General features: G+C 39.5%; 1 protein-coding gene and 1 pseudogene across 4 annotated transcripts; both read left to right on the top strand.

Annotated features, from left to right (window-relative positions):
* The first annotated feature begins 351 nt into the window (after nucleotides 1–351).
* Nucleotides 352–4706, top strand: LOC111998785 (bHLH transcription factor RHL1). 4 transcript variants are annotated; one of them, XM_065766087.1, is made up of 9 exons: nucleotides 354–484; nucleotides 1119–1153; nucleotides 1489–1916; nucleotides 2159–2236; nucleotides 2359–2514; nucleotides 2729–2794; nucleotides 3859–3924; nucleotides 4031–4090; nucleotides 4238–4706. In XM_065766087.1, exons 3-9 carry the CDS (start codon nucleotides 1515–1517, stop codon nucleotides 4400–4402), a joined length of 993 nt encoding a protein of 330 aa, XP_065622159.1. In that variant the 5' UTR covers nucleotides 354–484; nucleotides 1119–1153; nucleotides 1489–1514; the 3' UTR covers nucleotides 4403–4706. The 4 variants fall into 4 exon arrangements, with proteins under 4 accessions (XP_023886651.2, XP_065622159.1, XP_023886649.2 ...); XM_024030883.2 differs by lacking the exon at nucleotides 1119–1153 and having other exon boundaries at nucleotides 352–484; nucleotides 2732–2794; XM_024030881.2 differs by lacking the exon at nucleotides 1119–1153.
* A 21079-nt stretch (nucleotides 4707–25785) lies between these two features.
* On the top strand, nucleotides 25786–25890 carry LOC112034092 (U2 spliceosomal RNA; annotated as a pseudogene).
* Nucleotides 25891–26191: the final 301 nt, after the last annotated feature.

The following is a 26191-nucleotide window of genomic DNA, read 5'->3' as shown; positions in this document are numbered from 1 at the left end:
TGGAAAAGTAATGTATGTTGAATATTCATTCTTTGATGCTAATGTGTGAGATGGAAGAAATTGAACATTACTAATCGAGGGTTTAATGTGTGACAAGGGATCAAGTTTTAGATTTTTTTTTTTTTTTTTTTTTTTTTTTTTTTTTTTTATTAATGTAAGATAGCCACATAGGCCATTAGAGCATTAGCATAACAATTCCTAAAGTTCCAACGGACAGCGTCTCCTTTGTTGTCCAAAAACTGCAACTAAACACATCATAAAACCCAAATACGGCATGTCGTTTACTTGACTTCAATCGTTCTCTCTTTCCACCAGCTCATCACATGAACGTACGAATAGTACAGCAACAGAGTATACGTGAGAGCCAAGGGACGCACGCGCCATCTCTCTCTCTCTCTCACACACACACACACATTTTGGCTTCCTTCATCCTCTGCATCAAACTCTAACCCTCTCGGAGCTCACCCACCTTCTCTTCAAGCAGGTGATTCTCTGTTTCCATTTTACACTAGTTTCTAGCAATAAGTACTCAAATATTAATAAAGGGTGTTCCTTTTTCCTTTTTTCTTTTTGGTTTAAATAATCAAAAGGACCCCTTTTTAAGATTTAGTGTTTTGGCAAACTTGGTTCTCCTTTTAACCGTGCTGATTGCATTGTTGACAAGCACGAGTTGTTTGCATTTGCTAGTTGTAATATTGGCTTACCATTAAATTGTTTGTTAAAGACGTGTGGGTTTTGTTTTGCAACAAAAGAAATGTGGGTTGTTGATCCAGTAAAGAAATGGACCAAACCCTTGGTTTTGCTTACAAACACTTGTTCTGCAGCTTGTTCTGCTACTTCTATTTTTGTTTATTTGTTATAAAATTTTTGGGGTTCTACTTCTTTATGCTGGGTAAAGTTTACATTTTTAGTAGGTTAGCTTAGCACTAAGACGGGTTTTAAATATCAACGTGAAAAAAAGAAGAGGCCTATAGTGCCAATGGGCTTTAACACTAGACTATACAGCAAATTCCATTCATGATTAAGTTACATTTTATATATATATATATATATATTTTTTTTTTTCAAATTTCTCTGCACTTTTTAACTTTGTGCTCTTGTATCATCATTATCCACAGCTTCAATTTATCTTAGTTGTGCAAGCATTAACATGGTAAGAATCTTGTGGCTTATGGTAGTGCCCGGTTTCTCCTCTTAGTTGATTGTTATTACTTATTAGTTGATAGTTATGGTGTTCAGAAGCTTATTATTCTTATTTTGCTCATAGTGTTGCAATTTTTATGAGGGGTTGACTGTTAAGCTTACTTAACCATTCCCCTCCTGCCCCCCCCAAAAAAAAAGTGTCAGGTTGGAAGAATAATTAAATGATTAAATTCACCATTTCCTAATGGCTTTAGGTTTTGGGAACAAGGGGTAATTTATCAAAAGCCTATTGAGAACTTTTTTAGATACTATTTCATGCTATTTCCTTGATTGTGACTAGTAAAGGTTCAAGAAGTTTGTGCCCTGATAATATGGAAGGACGAAGCGGCAACGACAACCCTTGGGATTTGATGTCTATAAGTGTCGATGGTAAAGCCAATAAAGCCTCTCCTGTACCTGAAGATTATCGAACCCAGCACTGCTTTTTGGCAGATGGAAAATGTGGAAATCAGACTAATGCTCTGCCTTTACCTCAGTGGATTCAGACCCCACAATTGTCTCACAATTATGTCGAGTATCTTGCTGAAAGTTCAAGATTTCTCCCAAAGGCTACTGCAGAAGGTTTGTTAGAGAGCATTCCTTCAAGTGTTGGTGGAATACAAGCTGTTGTTGAAGGGGTCTCTGAAATCCAAAATGACATATTATACAACAAATTTGGAGAGGCTCCTGCATCCGAACCTTCTGGTTCTTTACATGACATGGATGTTTCTAAGGTAAAGCTACATCTATCTACAACTTCAGCATATGCTGCAGGTTCTTTTTGTTCTGGTCTTATGAAGATAATAGATGGTGAGAGATGTAATGGTCCCATAGTTAAGAAATTCTGCCCCTTCAATTGAGTTTTGCTGCTTATATTTGCATCAATGTTCCCTTGCAATTGCATGCATAGTATTTCTTAATGTGTTTCTTCCCTAATGCTTCCATATTTTTAAAATTAAGTTCTTTGGTTCAACAGGCATGGTTTCTTAGGCCACATGATGATGGAGAACCTCTGAACAGATTCACTAGTACACAATATCAGATCCATGCTCAGGTGAGCCTTACCTTTACTTCTTTATTTAGTTTCATTTCCCGCTGAGGTTGTTGCCTTAACTGATTATTTCATTTTAAAGTTTCCACATTTTTTAAAAGATTTTAGAATCATAACACCTACAGAATGCTGTCAAGAATGAAAATTCATGGCCACCAGAACTGATGAGAGAGAATTGTAATGTTCATCAACCTGATCCTGGAGCAATGGTTACTGCGCCTGGTTTCCTGTCCAAACCACGTCACAGTGCACCAAAAACAAAAGCTATGATGACTGATCGTGTAAGCCAAAAATCTTTACTGACCACTTGACAAGAAAATGGCTTTTCCAAAACCAAAATTGGCAAAATAAATACATCACATTCTGTCTTAGTTAAAAGTGAAGATGTTGTCATTACATTCTTTTCATCTTGATTAATTGTTTTATAATGGTTTGATATCATTACATACTGCTTGGATCTTTTTAGCTGTTTTGACTCGGTGCTTCTTAATTCAGCAGCGCAGACTACGAATTAGTGAGAGACTCGGTGCGTTGCAAGAATTGCTTCCACATTCTGCGGAGGTAATCTATTTGAGTATGGAAGCATGCAGAAAATTGTGCATTGAGCTTGCTCCCTGAAGATGTTTTTTTCTAAATGACCTATTAGTATGAATTCTCAGTGTCTAGTTTATTTTGAAATATGCCTTTTTAACTTTTTTTTTTTTTTTTTTATATTAGTATGAATTCTCAGTGTCTAGTTTATTTTGAAATATGCCTTTTTAACTTTTTTTTTTTTTTTTTGAGGGGGTTTTTTTAACTTAATTATCTCTTTGCAACTTCTTACTCTGATTCTTTTCATCTATAATAAATTTTCATAAGCCACAAATAGAACTAGCATAAACAGTGAATTAATGGATACGTGAGCCTCCATCAAACATTATTTAATTCAATGCATAGTTAACTACTTATTGTCATCATGAGTAGGTTTTCAAGAAGAGAAGGTACTTGAATTTGTTGGGTGTAGACCATAGAGAGTAGTGTTGGAGCATGAAAATATTGTATCATTTACAAATTCTAGTGCAGAGCCTCTAATTGTTATTGTTTCAATTTAGATAGTGGCTTTTTTTTTTTTTTTGGGTACAATAGGCATTCAGCAATAGCTCCTAGTTTTAATTTGGGCAAAATGCATCACATTGATAAGTAAACCTCCTTAGTTGATGCCAAAAACTGGAAATGAACAGTATCTAAGAAGACTGCATTGTTTAAAGATTTAAGTTTCATAAACTTCATGATAATAATTGTGCTAAACGTTACTGGCATTAGTGTCATTCAATCCTAACACTAAAGCTACTATGGTCAAGCCTATGTCAGGTAATCCACGGACTGCCCCCTTGTTATTTTCTTGAGGATAAAAAAAGGTCATTCAATCATGGATCGACTCTAAATAAAGTGGGACAACATAAGACGCAAATCTGTTGTAATATCATGGCTGCCTCATTCGTTTTTTTTTCTTTTGTTGTGAAGGCTTAAGGCTAGCCAAAAAAAAAAAAAAATAAATAACAAAAATAAAATAAAATTTATCCATCCATTAATTACTTTGGAATGTTATCAAAATCCATCTATACAATATTAATTTTGGTTTTTAGGGTGGTCAAGCATCTGTACTGGATGATGTCATTGACTATGTCAAGTATCTGCAGCTTCAAATAAAGGTACTTTTTTTACCTTTCCACTCTTAAAAACTACCAGCACAGGTACACATTCATGTATATACGAGACGATACTGATTGTTGATTTCAAAGGGAACTTCATGTGCAGGAACTGGGTCGAAGTAGATTGGGAGGTGAATCAAGTACTGAATCTTTCATTTTCCTTGAGGTATTAGTCATCTATGCCTAATCATAAAAAGTATACACAAAATTGTCATGGAAACAATACTAAGCCAAAGCAACCCTTCATGCAAATTAAACCTTCATGTTTCTGCTCATACTATGTATAGAATTTATGTATTTTTATGCTTTTCAGGGGTATGGTCACTACATTAGCAAGCAGATTCTGAATGAACCTCTCGAAGAGATGATGGGAAAATTGCTAGAGGAAAATCCAGCAGCAGCAGCTCAGCTTTTGGAGAGCAAGGGCCTTTTCATGGTGCCGATCAATTTGGTTGAAGGACTACAACAAGCCAAATAGACACTTGGCATGCTCATACATGCAAAATTTGCACTTTTGTTTTCGTTTCCCTATCTTCCCTTATGTGGATTTGCACCAGATAATTTCTTTAACAAAAACTGGTTTTTTGCTCGAACGGTTTATCAGTCTTCTACAGATAGTCACATGATTGATGATAGTCAAGTTAGTGGCAATGATAGCCCCAAGTGATGTTGCTCCAATTACAAATTGCCACAGCAAATTTTGAAAAATTGTGTTTCTAGCTCATGTTGACTTATATTTCTGCATTCTTAACAAGATTCTTCCGCTACATGGTTGGATCCAAGCCCAAGTGTATATACAAAAGATTTTAAAACAAATGAGTGAGCATTTGTGCCAACAAGCACACGTGCATCATAAATTGGCGGCAGTGATCACCCCTGCTGGTTGTTTCCTCATGGTCAATGGTCTCGCAACTCTAAATTGTTGAAATTTATTCACAGCTAAAAATAAGCGGAGTTGGCTTTGATCGTGGTGTCCTATGGTGGGAGAATTTTTTTTCTTAGCCTTCTTATCATATTTTTTATGATTATTATTTGTTCCTGAAAAAGAAATAAGAGTAGAAGGCTAGAAGCCTATGGTTTAGGTTTTGATAATTTCACTTTACTTGTAATGTAGAGAGAGAGGTTGTAATATCAAAATTGAATCAAGATTTTTTTTTTGGATGAATAAAAAGACTTTAAAGACGAAAAAAGATAACTACACAAAAGGGCCAGCCTCCTTTACAATCATATCTTCAACACTAGGAGGGCAATGACCAAGACCAAAACTACCAAAATAAAAATGACTATGAGGGCATATCATGGTTCTTAGTCATTGGCCTATGGGCATATTATGGTTTGTGGTCACATTCACTTGATAAAGTTAAGACAAAACTATTGTTAATTGTTTGTGCATGTTTCAGTTGTGTTGTGCTAATCATCTCAAGAACTTGAAGCAGTCGAGGCAGCCTCAGTTCTGTTTGTTCTCTTGTAGTGATCAAAAATCATGCAAAATGTGGATGAAATTAGGGCAATCTTCTTTTTCTATCTTTAGGATTAATCATTTTTATTCATTTTGTTCGTTACTAGGCTGGTGGTACCAACAGATAAAACACCAACAAATGGTGCGGTTACCAATACACATGCACTCCTATCCCCTTCTCCCCTCTCCGTCACAACCAAGTCCACATTGTCTTTATATTTCTTTTCCTCAACTCTCTTCCTTTCTCTTTCTACCACTTTGGTCTGAAATTTGATGAAACAGTATTCGAACATAGGATTGCAAACCCCACAAAAATGATACCTTCACTTTTCACTCTCCTTCTCATTAACTCCAACTCCAATGGTGGCAGCTCCAAGAATTTTTTTCAGGGTGGTCATTATAAAACTTAAATTATATCAAATTTAATTAAAAGATAACTTAGTATATTGACAAATACACACACACACACACACACACAAATACATAAAGTCCTACAATTTCCTGCTATAAGTTTTCTAATTTTGAAATCGTTGCATGATAGTCCCATTATTGATATTGTAAGCTACATCTCTTTCAAAATTTTAGTTCAATAAAAATTTTCATATGCTTTTATTTTTTGTTTGTAAGGGCCTAATATATTGTTAAGGGGACCAAAGTTGAAGGACAACAAAAATTAGTTGTAGCCTAAGGTTAAAACTTTCATTAAACAAATTATTATGACTACATATTTTGAAAATCTAATTATTGGATTGCATGATCTTAATTTATATTTTTAAAACACATGTTAGATTCCATGTCAATTGGATGTTTTTTACTATTCGATCCATAATTTTTTTTTTTTAATATATAATTTTATACTACAAAAACTCAAAATTTAAATATTTGATTGATGGTTTGGCTACTAATCTTTGATCTTATTGCAAGCATGAAGAATATAATAAGAAAATCTATCCAATGGTGAATTTATCAAAATTCACATCCAATAAAAAAAATTAAGTGGCATTATAGCCTTAATTTACAACCAAATTTGTTATCAAATTTTATCCAAAATTTAATTATGTTGGGCCTAAAAAAAATTTAGGGTGGTCACAAAATTTTTTTAACTTATTTTTTCCAAGTCAGAGTGGTCCTTTGACCGCCCTAGCTTCAATGTGGAGCTGCCTATGAACTCCAACAACAACAACAATAACAATAGATTCCAATAAAAACTGTGTGAAAATGATAATGAAATTATATCTATAAAACTATTCAAAAATTGTATGTGAAAAAAAACATTCAATTCACCATAATTCAGGCTGCTACATTTTTCAATCATAAAAAGTGTGATGAAAGAATTGAGTTGGCTCCAGTACACTAAAAAGTAAGTCAACTCATCCTTTTGCTCTCCCTTGTAGGAGCCTCTCTCTCTCTCTCTCTCTCTCTCTCTCTCATTCCCATGGTAAGAGTCCTCTCCCTCCCTCAAATCTGAGTCCAAGTCTTCTCTGGGCCTACAAATCCTTTGGATACGTAGTGGTCCTAAAGCTCCCAGGTATGGAACAAGAAGTGGTAGATAGTTTACAGTAGCTGCGTCTCACAAAAGAAGAAGAGGAAGATATTCTTATTACAAATACAAGTAGATCAAATTTGATTGAAGAATGCTTTCTCAGTCTTTTTGGGCATCTTCTCACGAATCGCCATCAAAACCAAAGGGCTCTTAAGAACACTCTAAGACAGGCGTGGAAGATGGGATTTGATCTAAGAATCGTTGAAGTGGGCAAAGACATCCTCCAGTTTAAATTCAACTCTATGTATCAGTTAGACTGGGTCGAAAAAAGTGGGTCATGGAACTTTAACAACAACCTTCTCCTTCTATGCCGGTGGAGAAAAGGCCTATCTGTATCAAATATTACCTTTACCCACTCTCCATTCTGGGTTCAAGTATAGGGCCTGCCTTTCGAGCATATGCCTGAAGAAGTTGGGAAAGATATTGGTAGGAAGATTAGAAAAGTCAATGAAGTAGATAAACGGCCACTGCAAGTAGACCAAGTGAAGTTCTTGAGAGGAAGAGTGGAAATGCCCATTGATAAGCCTCTTAGGAGAAGAGGTTATGTAGCTATCAAAGAAGGGGGAAGAAGCTGGGTCACCTTCAATTATGAAAGACTCCCCACATTCTATTTCATCTAGATTTAAATGGTGCATTACTGGGTTCTATGGCCATCCTGAAACCCATCGGAGAAAGGAATCTTGGGATCTACTTTGGGCTCTAAACAAAAAGTTCACACTTCCCTGGGTGTGTTTTGGGGACTTCAATGAAATTTTATCTATGGAGGAAAACTTGGAGGGAGTTAGGAGATCGCAGAGGCAAATGGATGACTTTTGGGATGCTATTCATCGATGTGGCTTCAAGGACTTGGGGTACTTGATGTCTTGCAGTCTTGACTATACCTAGTGTAATATGTAGGAAGAGGATGATAAAGTGTATCTTAGACTGGATCATGCTCTTACCACACCTAAGTGGATTGATCACTATAAAGACACAAGAGTTCACCATCTGGTTGACTCTACATCAGACCACTATGCCTTATTGGTCTTTGACATTATTTCTATACAGCCACTTAGAAGGCGAAGGTTCCATTTTGAAGCAATGTGGACTAAGAGAGAGGAGTGTAAAAATATTATCCAAGCAGCCTAGGAGGAGTGTACAAAGTTGAATACTCCTAATGGAATTGCTATGGGCCTCAAGCAATGTGCTTCCTTTCTTGGAATGTGGAATAAGGTTCCTTTTGGACAAGTCCCAAGACAAATTCACAACAAAAGAAAAACTCTCAATGAGCTGGTTCTTAGAGACCACGATGGAAGCTTGGGTGGTGAAATTAACAAGATGAGAAAAGAGATCAATGACCTCTTAAATAGTGAGGAAATCATATGGCACCAATAATCCAAAGTTCAATGGTTGAGTTTGGGAGATCGTAACATAAAGTACTTCCATTCCAAGGCACCAAAAAGGAAAAAGAAAAACATCATCTCTAGAATCAAGGATGAGGATGGAAACTAGTGTGAGTCCCTTGGAGCCATTGCAGAAGTTGATATTTCCTATTTTGAAAAGCTTACACCATATCCAACATAAGTAGCATCTCTGAGTTACCAGCTCAATCTCCACTAAAGTCACTGAAGATATAAACCAGAACTTAATCAGGGAGTTCACCAGGGAAGAAGCTGATGTTGCCTTAAAGCAAATGCATCCAACCAAAGCTCCTGACCCCAATGGTATGTCAACTATTTTCTTTCAAAAATATTGGGATGATGTAGGCAATGATGTTTCTGGCATGATCTTAAATGTGCTAAACTCAAACATATCTATAACAAAAATTAACAAAACTAATATTACTTTTATTCCAAAAATAAAAAAACCCATCTAGAATGACAGAGTTTAGACCCATAAGTCTAAGCAATGTTTTTTATAAGCTCATATCAAAAGTGCTGGCTAATTGTCTCAAAATGATCTTGCCTCACATTATTTCTAAAAATCAGAGCGCATTCCTCTATGAAAGGCTTATTACTGACAATGTTTTAGTTGCCTTTGAGCTCATGCACTACCTTGATCATAAGAGAGACGGCAAAGACAGTTACATAGCTATTAAATTAGATATGAGTAAAGCATACGATAGGGTTGAATGGGGCTTTATTAAACAAGTTATGGAGAGAATAGGTTTCCATGAAAGATAGATTAGTCTTGTCATGCATTGTATTACCACAGTGTCATATTCTATTCTAATAAATGGTGTTGCTCATGGCAATATACTCCTTACTTAGGGCCTTCATCAAGGTGATCTCCTATCCCCCTATCTCTTTTTGTTGTGCAGATGGGTTCTCTTCCCTTATTAATGAAGCTACTAGGAATCAGTCTTTGAGTGGCATAACTATTTGTAGACGTTGTCCAATGGTCACCCACCTTTTCTTTGCAAATGACAGCCTTTTGTTCTGCAAAGCAGATAACCAGGAATGTCAAAAGCTAATTGAAATTCTCCAGCTTTACAAAGTTGCATCAGGCCAGAAAATAAATGTTGACAAATCATCAGTTTTCTTCAATAATAATACATCTGAAGAGAAGAAGAATGAAGTGTTGAACATACTTAGGCCTATGCAAGACACTCAGCACAGCAAATATCTCAGCCTCCCTNCTATGGCATGCTGGGGCATGATGGTAGGTACTATGTAGCGACTCCTTCAGAACGACAATGTGGAGAATGGTTAAGGGCAGGAGGAATCAGTAGATTTGGAGGTGAGAAAGCAAAAGTAACAAGTAATAAAACCTGGGAGTCCATGGGAAGTGATGATTCAAGATTCAAATTTCAAACAATGGCAGAAATTCCGATGAAGTCAGTACAATCAGAAGGCGAAAGGAACGAAGGTCTAAACAGTAGTTACAGCCTAGCTAGTGGAAATACCTTGGTAGCAGAAATGGAAACAGATACATCACATCAGATGGTGCCGAATAAACTAAGCAGATAGGACAAATTTGGAGATTTCGGGCAAGATACAATGCCAGACCATGAAGTACGTGACAAGCAAAAGGTAACTAAAATTGACTTAGTTAAGGAATTTTTCAAAAGGAACAATGATGCCCAATTAGCTATAGGTAAGCCACTTGGGCTTGATAAGGAAGATCAAGAGGTGACCAACCCAATAAAGCCCAAAACAGAAGTTAAAAATTATGGGACATTTAAGGCACAAAACAAGGTCTAGACAAAGGAAAAAAGGGCACAAGTACTGGTAAGTGAAAAAAATTACTAGAGAAGTGGTAGGCCTAAATATACTCCTTACTTAGGGCCTTCATCAAGGTGATCTCCTATCCCCCTATCTCTTTTTGTTGTGCAGATGGGTTCTCTTCCCTTATTAATGAAGCTACTAGGAATCAGTCTTTGAGTGGCATAACTATTTGTAGACGTTGTCCAATGGTCACCCACCTTTTCTTTGCAAATGACAGCCTTTTGTTCTGCAAAGCAGATAACCAGGAATGTCAAAAGCTAATTGAAATTCTCCAGCTTTACAAAGTTGCATCAGGCCAGAAAATAAATGTTGACAAATCATCAGTTTTCTTCAATAATAATACATCTGAAGAGAAGAAGAATGAAGTGTTGAACATACTTGGGCCTATGCAAGACACTCAGCACAGCAAATATCTCAGCCTCCCTTCCATTATTGGCAAGTCAAAAATAGGAGTCTTTGCTAAGATTAAGGAGAAAATGGGGAAAAATTTGTCAGGGTGGAAGGAAAAGATGTTATCAATGGGTGGCAGGAAAATTCTCATAAAAGCAGTAGCCCAAGTAATCCCCATCTATACTATGAGCTGCTTTCAACTCCCAAAGAGCCTATATGAAGAGGTGGAAGGGATGATGCGAAAATTTTGGTGGGGACAATGTAATTAGGAGTTAAAAATTGTGTGGATGGGTTGGAAGAAAATGTGTAAGTCAAAACTAAGAGGTGGAATGGGCTTTCGAGACCTCTAAGCTTTTAATCTCGCTATGTTAGCCAAGCAAGGATGGAGACTATTAATGAATCCCAACTCTCTAGTGGCTCAAATCTATAGGGCCAACTACTATCCACATGAGGATGTTCTCAGAGCTAAACTCGACTCCAGCCCCTCGTATGCATGGAGGAGCATCATGAATGGATTGAAGGTGATTAGAAGAGGAATGCAATAGAGAGTGGGGAATTGAAATTTAATCCACATTTAGGGGGACAAATGGTTGCCTACCCCCACAACATACAAGGTAATTTCTCCTCCTAGGCTCTTTGACAATTTCCGAATGGTATCAGCCCTCATTGATAAAGAATCCAGAAGATGGAATGCCAACATTGTCTTATTCCTTCCCTTTGAAGCAAATATAATTCTCAATATCCCTCTAGGCTATAATCTCCTAGATGATAAAATTATTTGGGCTGGTAATAATAAAGGGGTGTCTACTGTGAAGAGTGTCTATTATATTGCTTCTAAATTAATAGAAAAAGAGGAAGAAGGGGAATGCTCTATAGGAGACTATAGAATCCCACTCTAGAAAAGGATGTGGCATTTAAACATCCTAGCAAAGACTAAAATATTCACCTGGAGAGCATATATGAATGGCTTGCCAACATTAATAAACTTACAAAAAAGAGGAATTACAGTATATGAAGTCTGCCTGTGCTATGGAAGAGAGCCTGAGACTATTTCTCATTCCTTGGTTAGTTGTGACTTAGCCAGAAAATTGTGGAGCTACTAGATGGATTGCCTAGTGGATAGCTTGGAAAATTGGTCTAATTTTTCTGACATAGCTTTGGAAGTTCTTGCTAAAGGGACATCCATGGACCTTGAGATTTTTTTTTTGTGACTGCCTGGTCTATATGGTACTATAGACACTCAATTTTGCACCTATAATTTAATCAAGGAGAATAACTTGAATGACCAATCCATGTACCCTAAAAATCATAATTGCATTACATGCATCAGTTTGTTCTTGCATTACATGCATCATTTTGTCTTTGCATTACATGCATTAATTCATTCATTGCATATCATAAAAATGATCTTGAGATTCTAACGGTCATAGCAGTGTTTCCGGTTATCAAATCGGACTATCAGATCGAAAGATATCGCATGATCAAGTTTGCACGGTCAACATGCATTGTGTCTAGGTAGAATCGACCACACATGATCAATTTAAATTAATTCTGATTGGTTAAACAATCAAAATTAATTAAATAATTTTTGTGATTGGTTGATAATTAGTGTTTGAAATAGGGATGCATGCATGGGAATAAAAGGGATGATTGGATAACAATAAAATAGTGGATAATCTGAACTTTATCAAGATTTATTTTAGGATATTTATCTATAAGATAATTGTCCTTAAATATCTTGAATTATCCAAAAAAGAGATGAAAAATCATAGGCGGAGGATGAAAACGCGTCTAGGTACAAGAACCGGCCAAAAAACCCTAGAAAAGGAGTCCAAACGGCACCCAAACACGAAAGTGTATTTGGAGCCATAGGGCCAATTCAGCACTTTTGGAGTGCCGAACGACACTCTAAAAGGGTCGAATTTCCCTTATGTGGGCTTTGGCCTAACGGCCTTCGGGTGACGATTTTGCATACCCTTTTCGATCTTTTCGCAAAAGGATGCGTCTAGATTCAAACCCTAATCGTTTGTACCTATTTTTTAGAGTCTTTTGGCCTCTATAAATAGAGACTGAACCTAATAATTCAACACTTTTTTTCTATGCTCTAGGAGGCATACATTTTTTACTCTTAAACCACCCATATTTTCTGATCTCCTCTCTGAGTTTGTTGCAAAATTAGGGTTTTTAGGTTTCAAAGATAACTGAATAAGTTTCTTTGAACCCTAAAACATCCTCTCAAGAATAAAGTGTGCTCACACAAGAGGTTGTTTCCTTCACCCCTTTTCTTGTGATGTGATGATGCATGTTATATCTCTTTCTTTTTCAAAATATCCATAACATGAATTGTAAATTGTTGTTTTGTTAAAGCATGATTGCTTTTATGTGATTGTTATAATCTTTTTCTTGAATGTCAATAAATCTGCACGTGAACAATTATTTTTCTTAAATCAAAACAGATCTGCATCTTTATAAGATGTAGATATGAATTTTTCTCAATACAAAAACAGATTTGCATCTTTATAAGATGCAGATCTGAATTTTTCTCAATACAAAAACAGATCTACATCTTGATAAGATGTAGGTCTAAGTTTTTCTCAATATAAAAATAAATCTACATCTTCCTTAGATGTAGATCTAAGTTTTCTCAAACAAAAAGAGATCTACATCTTTACGAGATGCAGATCTAAATTTTTATCAAATCAAAACTGATTTGCATCTTTCTTAAGATGCAAATATATTTTCTTAATACATGCAAATTGTTGAAATAAAGAAAGAAATTATGTATTACTGTGTTTGTGTTTATTTTAATTCATGATTGCATAAATTTAGATTATGAGTGAAATTCTCTTCTTAGATTTTTTTTTTTTTTTTTAAATACATAGCAAAACAGATCTGAATTTTTGTTATCAAAAAATCATTCTTTTAAATATAACAAAACAGATCTGAATTTTTATCATCAAAAGATAAAAGCATGCATTTAGAGTATTAAATGGTAATATTTTCTTATGTAAGCTCATGTAACTAGGGTTACAGGTGATGGTATAAGAATGAAATAATAATGAATTGTTATTATTAATGATGATAGTGGACTAGATTTTTCAAATAACTCTTACATCCTAATGTTATATGTTGTTTGAATCTTAGCTTCTTTCTCAATTAGTTGTTGATATGTTAAACTTAGTGGTCAGTACCCGCAGGCTTTCGTTGGTGGGTAAACTTAGTGGTGAGGTGTACTCACAAAATGTGAGGTGACTCTCACACAGAGAGTACAGAATAGGTACCAACTACGGACTCCCTGACCGAGGCCACTGGCTCTCTGCCCGGGGGTGTAATATGACTGTAAAGACCCCCATTTTTCGATTCTCAAAAAAAAAAAAAAAAGTTGTTGATATGTTAGTTAAGTGCCGCACATAACTTGTACTAATCCGTATCAAAAAAAAAAAAAAAAAAAACTTGTACTAATTGGCCCAATCAAATTGTGACACGTAAATTATATATTATGAGTAATGAAATAGACTAAAAAAATCTTTAAAATACTTCAAATAAATCCTAACTTCTAATTAAATTAAATAAAAAAAATTATTTTCAATATATTTCTGGAAGAACCTAAAGAACGTGACATGATCTTCCCAAAGAATTCTCTAATCTTTTCCTACTCACTCCCTCCCCAGTCCCAAATGAAACGAAAGCTTTTCCCTAGTCTGAGAGTCTTACAAACACAAACACTGCTGCTCCCATCGATTGCACACTCTCCACCCCTACTCAAATGTGACCCTTCACTTTTCACCTTCGTTCTTCAACCTTTCTTTGGCATTGTCTCCCACACTAAACTCCTGTCTCTGACAAGTATTTGTTGATTTTTCAGTCAATAAAAGACTTTCAAAATCTAAACCTTTTGTAAGCTTCTTGTCACGAGACTCACAACAGATGTGCTTCTTTTTGTTTGAATTCTAGTTCTACACATAATTTTGAAGATAATATGCAAAACCCAGAACCCAAAACATAATGAAATGGGCTTCTTGCTACAAAGATGAAATCTTTCTTGGGGTTCTAAAGAAAATTCAATTTCCAAACCCCATTACATTACAAACAAACAAACAAACAAAATTGTGCAAGTTTAAGGTCTCACTGTGTATAGGACATAACATGTATTATAAAAAAGTGGGAAAGGAAAAGGAATGTGAAGGGACAGACTCGATCATAATCACCCATCACTACCATTATTATCTTCTCAAATCTCACCATTAAATAAAAATATGCCCCTGCTTTATTATTGTTTTATTATAGGCGACAAACGAGTTGCGAGCTATGGGCGTCAATAATATGGGATGCACGGACGCGGTAAATTGGCCGCCGCACCTGCGTCCGACGCGGCGATGCGCAAGGGACGCCACTGCCTGCACATCGACCATGTCCAGTTTTTTTTTTTTTTTTTAATTTCGCAATACGTGCCGACGCAGGCCGATTCGTGCCGACTTAGGCCGAATCGGATCGTATCAACATAAACCACCGATACAGGCCGATAGGATACACGCCGAAATTCAAGTTTAGAAAAAAATAATTTGCGAAACGCACCATTTCAACTCAAACTAACCTTCAAGACTGAAAACCCTAAGTCATTTATGAATCATTTGCTCAACCCCTCTCCACCTCTCAGCTCTATCGTGTCTCCATCTCCCCTCTCTACTTTGAGCTCTCTACCTCCCCTCTCTCTCACCGTTTTAACTGAATCAACTCAAGTTTCAAGCCTTCAAAATCTCGGTCTCAGTTTCAACTCAAGCTTCAAAATGTCCACTCGGTTTCAACTCCCAACTCCCAAGCTCACCGACCCAAGTCACCTAACTCTCAACTCAGGTGATGATACCGAAAAAACCACCAATGAGCCACACATACTCGCACGTTCAGAATGCAACCTGCACAACAGTAGAAAGGAGAAATACCTAAACAGAGAGTACCGGTGTGGTGCCGGCCAAATACCCTCCGAAAGTCAAGTTAGAATCTTTTTCAATTCCAAAGTACTAGAGAGGGTCAATTATGCGTACCTTGATTTATGAGGGTATTGGGGCTTTTATAATAGTCGAATGTTGACCTCTTTTCCTTGGAGTCGAAATCCTTTCCATATAGGAATCCTTTTTGAGAAATCCTAAACATGATAGACAAGTCTTTTCCTCATAGAGAAGATCTTCATCAATATACGTAACCTCTGGAGTCCTCCTCGCATTAGGATTCTGTTTCCCTTAGGATTCTATGGTGTGTGCCGTAAGTATTCCTATTTAGGGTTTCTGTCTAACCCATGGCCAATCAATCCATCTATACTCCATCCGTTCATTACGGATCCGTCCTCAACAGGTCTTGCACATAATAGGCTTGTCTATTTTACAGCCCATGAACAGTGAACAGCTCAGCCCACTATACTAGGATTTGTCACCATACATTTTCCCTCTTCAGTTGCCCCCTCACCCCATGGGTCCGTCATATATAAGCAAACGGACCCATGGGGTGACGGTTCAAAGTCTCAGGCCAACGGCCATGATACATAACTCTGTAGGCTTATATCCGTACCCTGACAGGTTATCAGGAACTCACTTATAACTTGTGACGCGTGTCACTCTTTTAATGGTTGTTGTCTTAGAACAAGGTGTCGCTTCGTTTTCCGTGCACCTCTTCTATAAATATCACCCTCTCCTCCTCTCATTTTTCTTCTTTCTGCTGAAATATATTGTCAGAGCACGTCCGTCACACCTGTCAGAGACCCATCCGTTCAGCTCCTGCACCCTTCGTCTGCAACTTCATTTGTTCATTCCTTGACTTGGTAAGTAATCTTTTATCCGTCTTCTTTTTAATTCTCATTTATCTTCTGGTATTATATTTTTTTTTCTTAGACTTTATGCCCCGTCACTCTTTCCAAACCCATCAAAGTCTTAGGTTTTGTCATTACATGTAGGCCATGTCTAGTGCGTCAAGTAATCAGTCAGTCATTCGTGACGAGGCGGACTACGAAGAGGTATACCCGTCAGGTCACAAAGACCAAGACGATCTAAGCGAGGAGAGGAGTTCGTCTTCATCTTCCCCATCCTTAACAAATGAGGATATGGAGATGGTCAAGATAGAGGAGGGTTCCGCTGATAATGAAGATCAAATAGTTAGATCCGTTGTGGGAGCTGATGGACTTAGGGAGTTTATCATGCTTCCAGAATGGACGGTGAATGCCTTTACATCCACCATCAAGGAACCACATTTTAATACCCTTAAGGTCCATTACTAAATCGCAGACTACATCCCCATCTGTCTGCCTTATAAGTTAGAAAAATGTTATTATGAAATAGTAGACGGTATCGGAGTGTACGAATAGATGCTCAAGGTAGGCCTCAGGTTTCCTCTGAGCTCCCTGCACCGTGAACTCCTCAAATATCTAGGCTTATCCGTCAGCCAGATATCCCCAAATGCTTGGAGGGTCTTCATAGCAATGGAGGTCCTGTACGGAGCAATGACAGATGGTAGAAGAAGGTTGACGGTATGGAAATTCCTCTACTGCTACCGTTCAGACGAGATAGACAAATCAAGGGGGATGTATAGTTTTGTTCTTAGGAGCCCCGTCTTGAAAGTGATTTATGAAACCCTAGGCTTTAATAGAGACTGGAAGAGCTGCTATTTTTTCATTGAGGGCGACGATTGGATGTGTCATCCAAGGGAAAAGGATCACATGCCCGTCGACAAGATTTGGGGCGTATTAAACCCGTCTAGTATGAACCCATCATATAACAATTATTCTAAGTTTATTTAATAATCATTGTGTTTTGAACGTCCGTCTTCTTGTGTACAGTCTAACGGCGCCCACAAGTCACTCTCGAGGAATTCAGCTTCCTTGAGAAAATTTTTGCTAAGTCCAAACCAGAGGAACGAACTTGGGCCAAACTTGTCAACCTTAACACCATCCATTGGTAAGGTGACAGGCCCAAGCTAATTCTAGTGGCAATTAAGTACGAAGAGCGCACCCGTCAACGTAAGTCCGTCGTTCTTCCTTGTTCAAATTGGTTTTTTTTTTTTTTGACACCCGTCTACCTCTTCAGAAATGGACGGCGCTAAAAGGAGAGCAGCTATTAGATTACAAGCTGCCAAAAACAAAGAAGTTGGTGCGGACCCTATGGGGACGGGCTTCAGCAAGCAATCAATTAAAAGGAAGCAACCGTCAAAGGGTGACCATGCACCCAAAAAGCCCAAGGTTCCTTTGGAGCCTGTCGTTGGCTTGATGGCCGGGGGGGCTAAGATGGTCACCCCCGTGAAACATGAGGCCGGTAAGGGCCTAATGATCGATCCATCCATAAGCCAGAAGAAGCCACCCGTTCTACTCCGCGAGGACTCCAAATACACCCTTGTGAGGCTCTCGTCCATCATAACTACCGAGGACTATGAGGACTTGGGTAACCATTCGACGGAGGCGATAGGAGAGACGGCCCTTTTTAGCATCATTCAGGTAACTCATCCATCGTCATATTGTTCGTCCTCTCCTTTTTTTTTTTTTTTTTAATTAAATTCAATATATGTTTTCTTCCAGGCCATGATTATGACGAAGGGGATGATGGAATGGTGTCTCAACCATGAGACGACCTTAGAACATGTCCGTGAGAAGGCCAAGGTGATGGAGGACGAGCTGCTCGAGTTGAAGACCTGGAAGGTTGTCAAAGAGTAGAAACTTAAAATGGCTGAAAAAACTAGGGATGAATGTATCAAGCTGACGGAGGACCTGAAGAAAGCTCTGGAGGAAAAACACAAGGAAATCCGTCAAGCTAAGGAGGTCGTGATACAGGAGTATCGTGATTCCGACGCCCTAATTATAGAGCTTAGCCTTTCATATAACGACGGTTTTGACGATGCCATTCGTCAGGTGAAGGCCTTGAATCTAAAGCTGGATTTGTCAACTGTCACCATTAATGCCCCAGAGCAAACATTTGTCCAACCCGCCCAATCAGACGATACAAATGATCTTTTTGGTGAGGACCCCCCCTATCCGTGAAGCTCCTGTTGACCAGACGGTAGTTGAAAGTGATCCTAAGGATGATCAGGCCTGTTATATCGAGGAAAAAGATACTCATGCTACAAATTAATAATTTGTAATAATTTCATTTTTTTTTATTTTTTTTATTTTTTTTTTATGTAAGAATATTTGGAGAACAATATGTTACTACTTCGTCATGTGCTTTTGGATCATGTAGACATCTTCCCTTCGCGGGCTCTTATTATTATTATTATTATTATTATTATTTTTTTTTTTACTTGACCTTGTTTCTATTTTGAGTCAATCCGTTTACTTGTTTGATACTTCGTTTGTGGAATTCCATCCACTTTGTGGATATATTCGTCCATTTTATGATCCGTCCACTTTGTAGATTTAGAACATTCATCCTTTGGGGATGGCCCGTCCACTTTGTGGATCTTATTTATATTCATCCACCATGTGGACTTGGAATTTTTCATCCTTTTGGGATGATCCGTCCATATTGTGGAAACAGTTACTCGTCTACTTTTGGACATAGTGTTTTCATCCTCATGGGATGATCTGTCCACTTGGTGGATCTTTATTTATTTCCGTCCATTTTTGAACATTGGGTTTTCATCCTTTTGGGATGATCCATCCACATTGTGGATTTAGTTAGACCCATCCTCTTTTAGACTTATTACTTTTCATCCTCTTGGAATGATCCATCCATCTTGTGGACTTAGTTATACCCATCCACTTTTAGACTTATTACTTTTCATCCTCTTGGGATGATCCATCCATCTTGTGGACTTAGTTAGGATGTTCCGTCCATCTTGTGGACTTAGTTATACCCGTCCACTTTTAGACTTAGAATTTTTCATCCTCTTGAGATGATCCGTCTATCTTGTGGACTTAGTTATATTCGTCCATTTTTGGACTTTGGGGGGATGACCCATCCCTCTAGTGGACCTATGCCTGTCCACTTTTGGACCTAGAGTCATCATCCTCTTGAGATGATCCGTCCATTTTGTGGACTTAGTTATACCCGTCCACTTTTAGTAAATTCATCCACTTGGGATGGTCCGCCCACTTTGTGGACTTGTTTATATCCGTCCACTTTTAGACTTTGTAAATTCATCCCCTTGGGATGGTCCGTCCATTTTGTGGACTTAGTTTATACTCGTCCAATATTGGACTTGGCAAATTAAGTAGAAAAAACACAGTCATGTCTGAATATTTCTTTTATTGAAAGAAAACCATGTAGAAAAGTACTTGCCCCCTTGGGCTTAAAAAGGCACTTGTAGAAAGAATTATTCGAAGTAAAAACTAGCGATAGCAAAACTAAATAATAGAAAAAATTATTCGAAGTAAAAACTAATAAAACTCAATAATAAACTGGAAATTGGGGAGCGTCGATGCTCTTCATGTCGTCTTTACTGGTAGTATCTCCGTAGGTGCTCCATGTTCCATGGGTGCTGCAGCTTCCGTCTGACCAAAGTTTTAAGGTGGTAGGTCCCTTTCCTTTGCCATGATGAGATCCTGTATGGTCCTTCCTAGTTGGGGCCGAACTTTCCTTGTGAAGGATCTCTAGCAGCTCCCATTACCTTCCGTAGCACAAGATCTCCGATCTGAAAGTCTTTACGTTTGACATTGGAGTTGTAGTATTTTGCCATGAGGTTCTGGTATCGCGCCAACCTCTGCTCTGCTGTAGCCCGGACCTTGTCTACCAGGTCTAGCTAAAGCCACAAGGCCTCTTCGTTCTTATCCTCGTTGTAGTTCTCCACCTGATAGCTTGTAAGCCCTACCTCCGCTGGAATGACAACCTCACTTCCGTATGCTAGTCTAAACAGTGTTTCTCCAGTGGGTGTTCTTGTCGTAGTACGATATGCCCATAAGACGCTCGGTAATTAGTCAGGCCAGATGCCCTTAACCCCCTTGAGCCGGGTCTTGATGATCTTGAGCAAGGACCGGTTCGTGACTTCGACTTGCCCATTGGCCTGTGGATGTGTGGGTGACGAGTAGTGATTCCTAATACCCAGCTTCAAACAGAAGTCCCTAAACGCACTGTTGTCGAACTGCTTTTCGTTGTTGGAGACGAGCACTCTGGGTGTCCCGTACCTGCATATGATATTTCTCCATACAAAACTCTGGATGTTCTTCTTTGTGATAGTGGCTAGGGCCTCTGCCTCCACCCACTTAGTGAAGTAGTCGATACTAACTACTAGAAATTTTAGCTGCCTTGCTGCCGTCAGAAAGGGGCCCATGATGTCTAGTCCCCATTGGGTGAATGGCCAAGGGACCGTCATGGGTGTCAGTTCCTCGATTGGTTGCCTGATCAGATTACTAAACCTCTGACATTTTTCGCAAGTCTTGACGTAAGCTTATGCGTCCTTTTGCATTGTCGGCCAATAGTACCCTACTCGGATTAATTTGTGCACTAAGGACCGTGCCCCTGAATGGTTTCCATAGATACCCTCATGGACTTATCTTATTACGTAGTCTGCTTCCTCGTGACCCAAACACCTTAGGTACGGTCGTGAAAATCCCCTTTTGTATAAGACATCATTGATCAGCACAAATTGCGAGGCTCGGACTTTCAGTTTCCTGGCTGCGTCTTTTTTGTCTAGTAGTGTGCCCGTCTTCAGGTATGCTATTAATGGCGTAGTCCAATTGTTCTCAGAATTCACCTCCTGCACTTTTGTTCCGTCATCAATAATTGAGGAAACTTGGACAAACGACAATACTTGATCGGGGACTAGCATAAATTCTGCCAAGGCTGCTTTTGCCAGCCAGTCGGCACATTCGTTCTCCTCCCTTAGGATTTGAACGAATCTGACTTCGAGGCTACTGATCTGATTCTTGACTTTTTTCAGGTACTTCTTCATCCTTTCATTTTTGCACTCGTAGACGCCATTAATCTGACTTGTTATTACCTGGGAATCGCAATGTACGACCATGGTTTCAGCACCTGCTACCTTCGCGAGGTCTAATCCTGCCACCAATGCTTCATACTCGACCTCGTTGTTGGTTGTTGGGAAGTCCAGTCAAATCATGCATTCGATTTTATCTCTGTCAGGGGTTTGGATCACCACACCAGCACCTCCAGCTTGCCTGTTTGAAGATCCGTCCATGTGGATGCTCTATTGTCTGAAGGCGTCTGCCCCCTTGCCTTCTAATTGAGTATATTCAGCGATAAAGTCTACCATAGCTTGCCTCTTTATTGCAATTTGCGAGCGATACTATATATCAAACTCGCTTAGCTCTACTGCCCACAGAGCCATTCGTCCGGCAGCCTCAGGGTTGCTCATGGCTCTTTTTAGTGGCTGATCCGTCAAGACTATGATGGTATGGGCCTGGAAGTATGGCTTGAGTTTTTGGGCTGCGGTCACCAGTGCGAAGGCCAACTTCTCCATTTGGGGGTACCTCTCTACTGTCCCCCGGAAACCCCTACTTATAAAATAGATGGGTCGTTGAGATCCTTCCTCTTCTCTTACTAAAGCCGCGCTGACCGCCGTTTGCGAAACCACTAAGTAGAGATAGAGTTCTTCCCCTAGTTTGGATGGGCTAAGCAATGGTGGGGATGCAAGGTATTTCTTTAGGTCTTCAAATGCCTTCTGGCACTCATCCGTCCATTCGAATGATTTTCTCAACGTGCGTAAGAATGGTAGACATTTATTTGTCGCTTTAGAGACGAACCTGTTTAAGGCTACAATTTTATCATTCAAGCTTTACACCTCTTTCACCGTCTTTAGTGGTTCTAACTCCATGATAACTCGTATCTTCTCCAAGTTGACCTCTATACCTCTTTGGGATACCTTAAATCCCAAGAATTTCCCCGCCGTTACTTCGAACACGCACTTGCTTGGATTCAGTTTCATGTTGTATGACTGAAGGGTGTTAAACGTCTCTTGGAGGTCGTCTAGGTGGTCATTTTCGTGCAAGCTCTTTACCAACATGTCATTAACGTAGATTTGTACATTCCTCCCAATCTGGTGCGTGAACATTTTGTTCATTAGTCTCTAGTACGTTGCCCCTACGTTCTTGAGTCTGAATGGCATCACCTTGTAGCAAAAAAGTCATTGGCTGGTGATAAAGGAAGTTTTCTCTTGATCAGCTTCCTTCATCTTGATTTGATTGTAGCCCGAAAAGGCGTCCATGAAGCTTAGGAGCTGGTGTTTGGCCGTTAAGTCTACCAGAGTATCTATCTGAGGGAGGGGGTAGCTGTCCTTCGAGCACGCCCTGTTGAGGTCCGTGAAATCAATGCACATTTGCCACTTTCCGTTAGCCTTCTTGACCATGACTACGTTCGCCAACTAGTTTGGGTAATATACTTCTTAAATGAAATCCACTTCTAGTAGTTTCCTAACCTCTTTCGCTATCGCTTTGTCTCATTCCTGAGCGAACACTCGCTTTTTCTGTCGAACAGGTGAGGATGCGGGGTTCATGTTAAGCTTGTGAACCATGATTGAGGGTTCAATCCTGGGCATGTCCTCATGGCTCCACGCAAATACGTCTTGGTTTATCTTGAGGAATGCTGTGAGGGCTTGACATATTGGCTGGCTAGCCAGCGTCCCCATCCTTGTCGTTCGTTCAGGCCTTGATTCATCGAGTGTTATCTCTTCCAATTCTTCAACCGGCTCTGCTATGGTCCGTTGCTCTTCTATACACATGGTTTGCTGGTGATCTTCCATTTCTAGCATGGCAATGTAGCATTCACGGGTGGCCACCTGGTCTCCTCGCAACTCCCTAATTCCATAATCTGTAGGGAACTTGATCATCAGGTGGTATGTCGATGTTGCCGCTTTCCACGAGTTAAGTGTGGGTCGTCCGAGAATACCATTGTAGGCGGACGAGCAGTCGACTACAAGGAATGTTACGTCCTTCATGATCTACTAAGGATAATCATCCACCGTCACCGAGAGTGTGATCGAGCCTAACGGGAATACCCTTGTTCCTCCAAAATCGACCAGCGGAGCATTTGTTGGTATTAATCACATTCTGTCAATCCCTATTTACTGGAACGCTGGATAATATAGGATCTCAGTCGAGCTGCCGTTGTCGATCAACACTCGGTGAACATTGTAGTCCCCCATACGTATGTTGACAACTAGTACGTCGTCGTGAGGGTGGTGAAGTCTTCTCGCGTCTTCTTTGGAGAACCCAATAATGGGGCTTTCCCTCGTGCTGTCTTAGGTACGGAGCCCGTTAGCTGGACGTTCTGGACCATCCTGAGGTATGTCTTTCGAGCTTTTTTGGAGGAGCCAGTGGTCGCGGTTCCCCCTACAATCATCTTTATGTCTCCGATGGGGGGTCTAGGACACTTATTATCCCGTCGGGGGGCCTGCTCTTGAGGATTTAGACCCACTCTCTCCTTGCTGACGAATTTCTACAACTTCCCTTGTCCGATAATGGCCTTAATTTGTTGCTTTAAGTCGTAGCAATCGGCCGTGTCATGACTGTGATCATGGTGGAAGCGGCAATACTTGTCTCTAGGTTGCTTGTTTGGATCGCTCTTTAGCTTCCCTAGAAATGTCAGTGCCCCTTCGTCCTTGATCTGCATCAGGACTTGGTCTATTGGGGCATTCAATAGTGTGAAGCTTGTGAACCTTCCTCCCTGGGGTTTAAGGCGCCTTTCGTCCCTTTTGTCTCCTGTCCTTGGTCTCTTCTGCCCTTGGTCCTACCGTTCATCTCCCTGTCGCTCTCTCTTCCTGGGTTTTTCTTCCTGAGCCAGTAATGCGTCTTCCGCGTGCATGTACTTGTGGCTCTGTAGAGTACTTTTGACATGGTCTTCGGGTCGTTTTTGTATAGTGAGAACAAAAACTTACCCTTTCGTAGCCCGTTTGTGAAAGCTGCTACCAATATCTTGTCGTCGGCTTCATCGATCGAAAGTGCTTCCTTATTGAAGTGGGTTATGTAGGATCTCAACGTCTCGTCCTCTCTCTGCCTAATGCTCATCAAGCATGCCGTGGACTTTTTGTACCTATGTCCCCTAATAAAGTGCGAAGTAAAATGAGCGCTTAGTTCCTTGAAAGTGCTAATGGAGTTCGGCGTCAGTCGACTGAACCATATCCTTGCGGGGCCCTTCAGCGTTGTAGGGAAGGCCTTGCACATAATTGTGTCTGCTACCCCTTGAAGGTGGTCTAGAGGGTCCTTGACCTCGTCGTAACTTTCTATCTGCGGCATGCAGAACTTATGTGGTAGGGGAAAGGAATTGACGAGGGCGGTGAATGGAGAGTCGGTCTGGTTGACTAGGTCGTCAAGATCACTGGACATTCGTCCCTTGAGGGCGTTCATCATGACCTCCATCTGTTCTTTCATTGCCTGCATCTCCGCAACAATAGGAGGTGGAGCCGTATCCATGAGGGATAGGAGGCTCATGTTTTGCCATTCTGGGCTGCTTGGGGTATTGCTGCCTTTAGGCCCCTCTCGATCTCTTCGCATGGCACTAGTACCTTCCTGGTCCTCCCTCGGATTGTTTGGTGCTGTGTTTTCTGGCGCAGCTACTCTTCTAGGTCGTGGTTTTGTTTGGTGAGACACTCCACAGCCACAGTGAGAGTTCGGACCTGTCTCTCAAAGGCAGTTGTGGGTGGTTCCTTTCCTTGGATGTCGTTGGTGGTTGCCATCGAGCGAGTGAGCACCATGCAACTCTTTTGTCTCAGGGATAAAACAATGATTGATTACTCATTGTTCCCACAGACGGCACCAACTGATGATACCGAAAAAACCACCAGTGAGCCACACGTACTTGCACGTTCAGAATGCAACTTGCACAACACAAGAAAGGAGAAAGACCTAAACAGAGAGCACCGGTGTGATGCTGGCCAAATACCCTCTGAAGGTCAAGTTAGAATCTTTTTCAACTCTAGAGTGCTAGAAATGGTCAATTATGCGTATCTTGATTTGTGAGGGTATTGAGGCCTTTATAGTAGTCGAATGTTGACCTTTTTTCCTTGGAGTCGAAGTCCTTTCCATATAGGAATCCTTTTATAGAAATCTTAAACGTGATGGATAAGTCTTTTCCTTATAGAGAAGATCCTCATCAATATACGTAACCTCTGGAATCCTCCTCGCATTAGGATTTTGTTTCCCTTAGGATTCTATGGTGTGTGCCGTAAGTATTCATATTTAGGGTTTCTGTCTAACCCATGGCCAATCAATCCGTCTATACTCCATCCGTTCATTACGGATCCGTCCTCAACAGGTCTTGCACACAATAGGCTCGTCTATTTTATAGCCCATGGACAGTAAACAGCCCGGCCCACTATACTAGAATCTGTCGCCATACATTTTTCCCTCTTCATCAGGTAAGTGTAGTTTCTGTTCTTATCAGTTTAATATCTTATATGTGGCCCACTGGGTCACATTTATTAAACAATGATTATCACACTTTTTTTATTGTACTCACCATTCAGTTCACACACTGTTCCGTGAACAATGTTTTTATCTAGACTCCTATTGAAATCTCGGTCTCACTTTTTTTTTTTTTCAATCTAGACTCCCTATTGAAATTATTATTTTTATTACGTCAATAAATTGTGAATTACTTGTTTGACTGTATAAACATATTAAATATTTCTTTATAAAAGCTGCCTGTAATAGTGTAATGTTGTGAATTTGGGAGCTGTGACTTAGGTTTGATAGTTTATTTAGTTATTATATATTTGTCAATATAAATATTTAGCAATATATAG

Source organism: Quercus suber, unplaced genomic scaffold (assembly GCF_002906115.3).
Source record: "Quercus suber isolate HL8 unplaced genomic scaffold, Cork oak 2.0 scaffold_679, whole genome shotgun sequence".
Lineage (NCBI taxonomy): Eukaryota > Viridiplantae > Streptophyta > Magnoliopsida > Fagales > Fagaceae > Quercus > Quercus suber.
The sequence above is the reverse complement of the archived record's forward strand: the minus strand, read 5'-3'. Positions and strand labels throughout refer to the sequence as shown.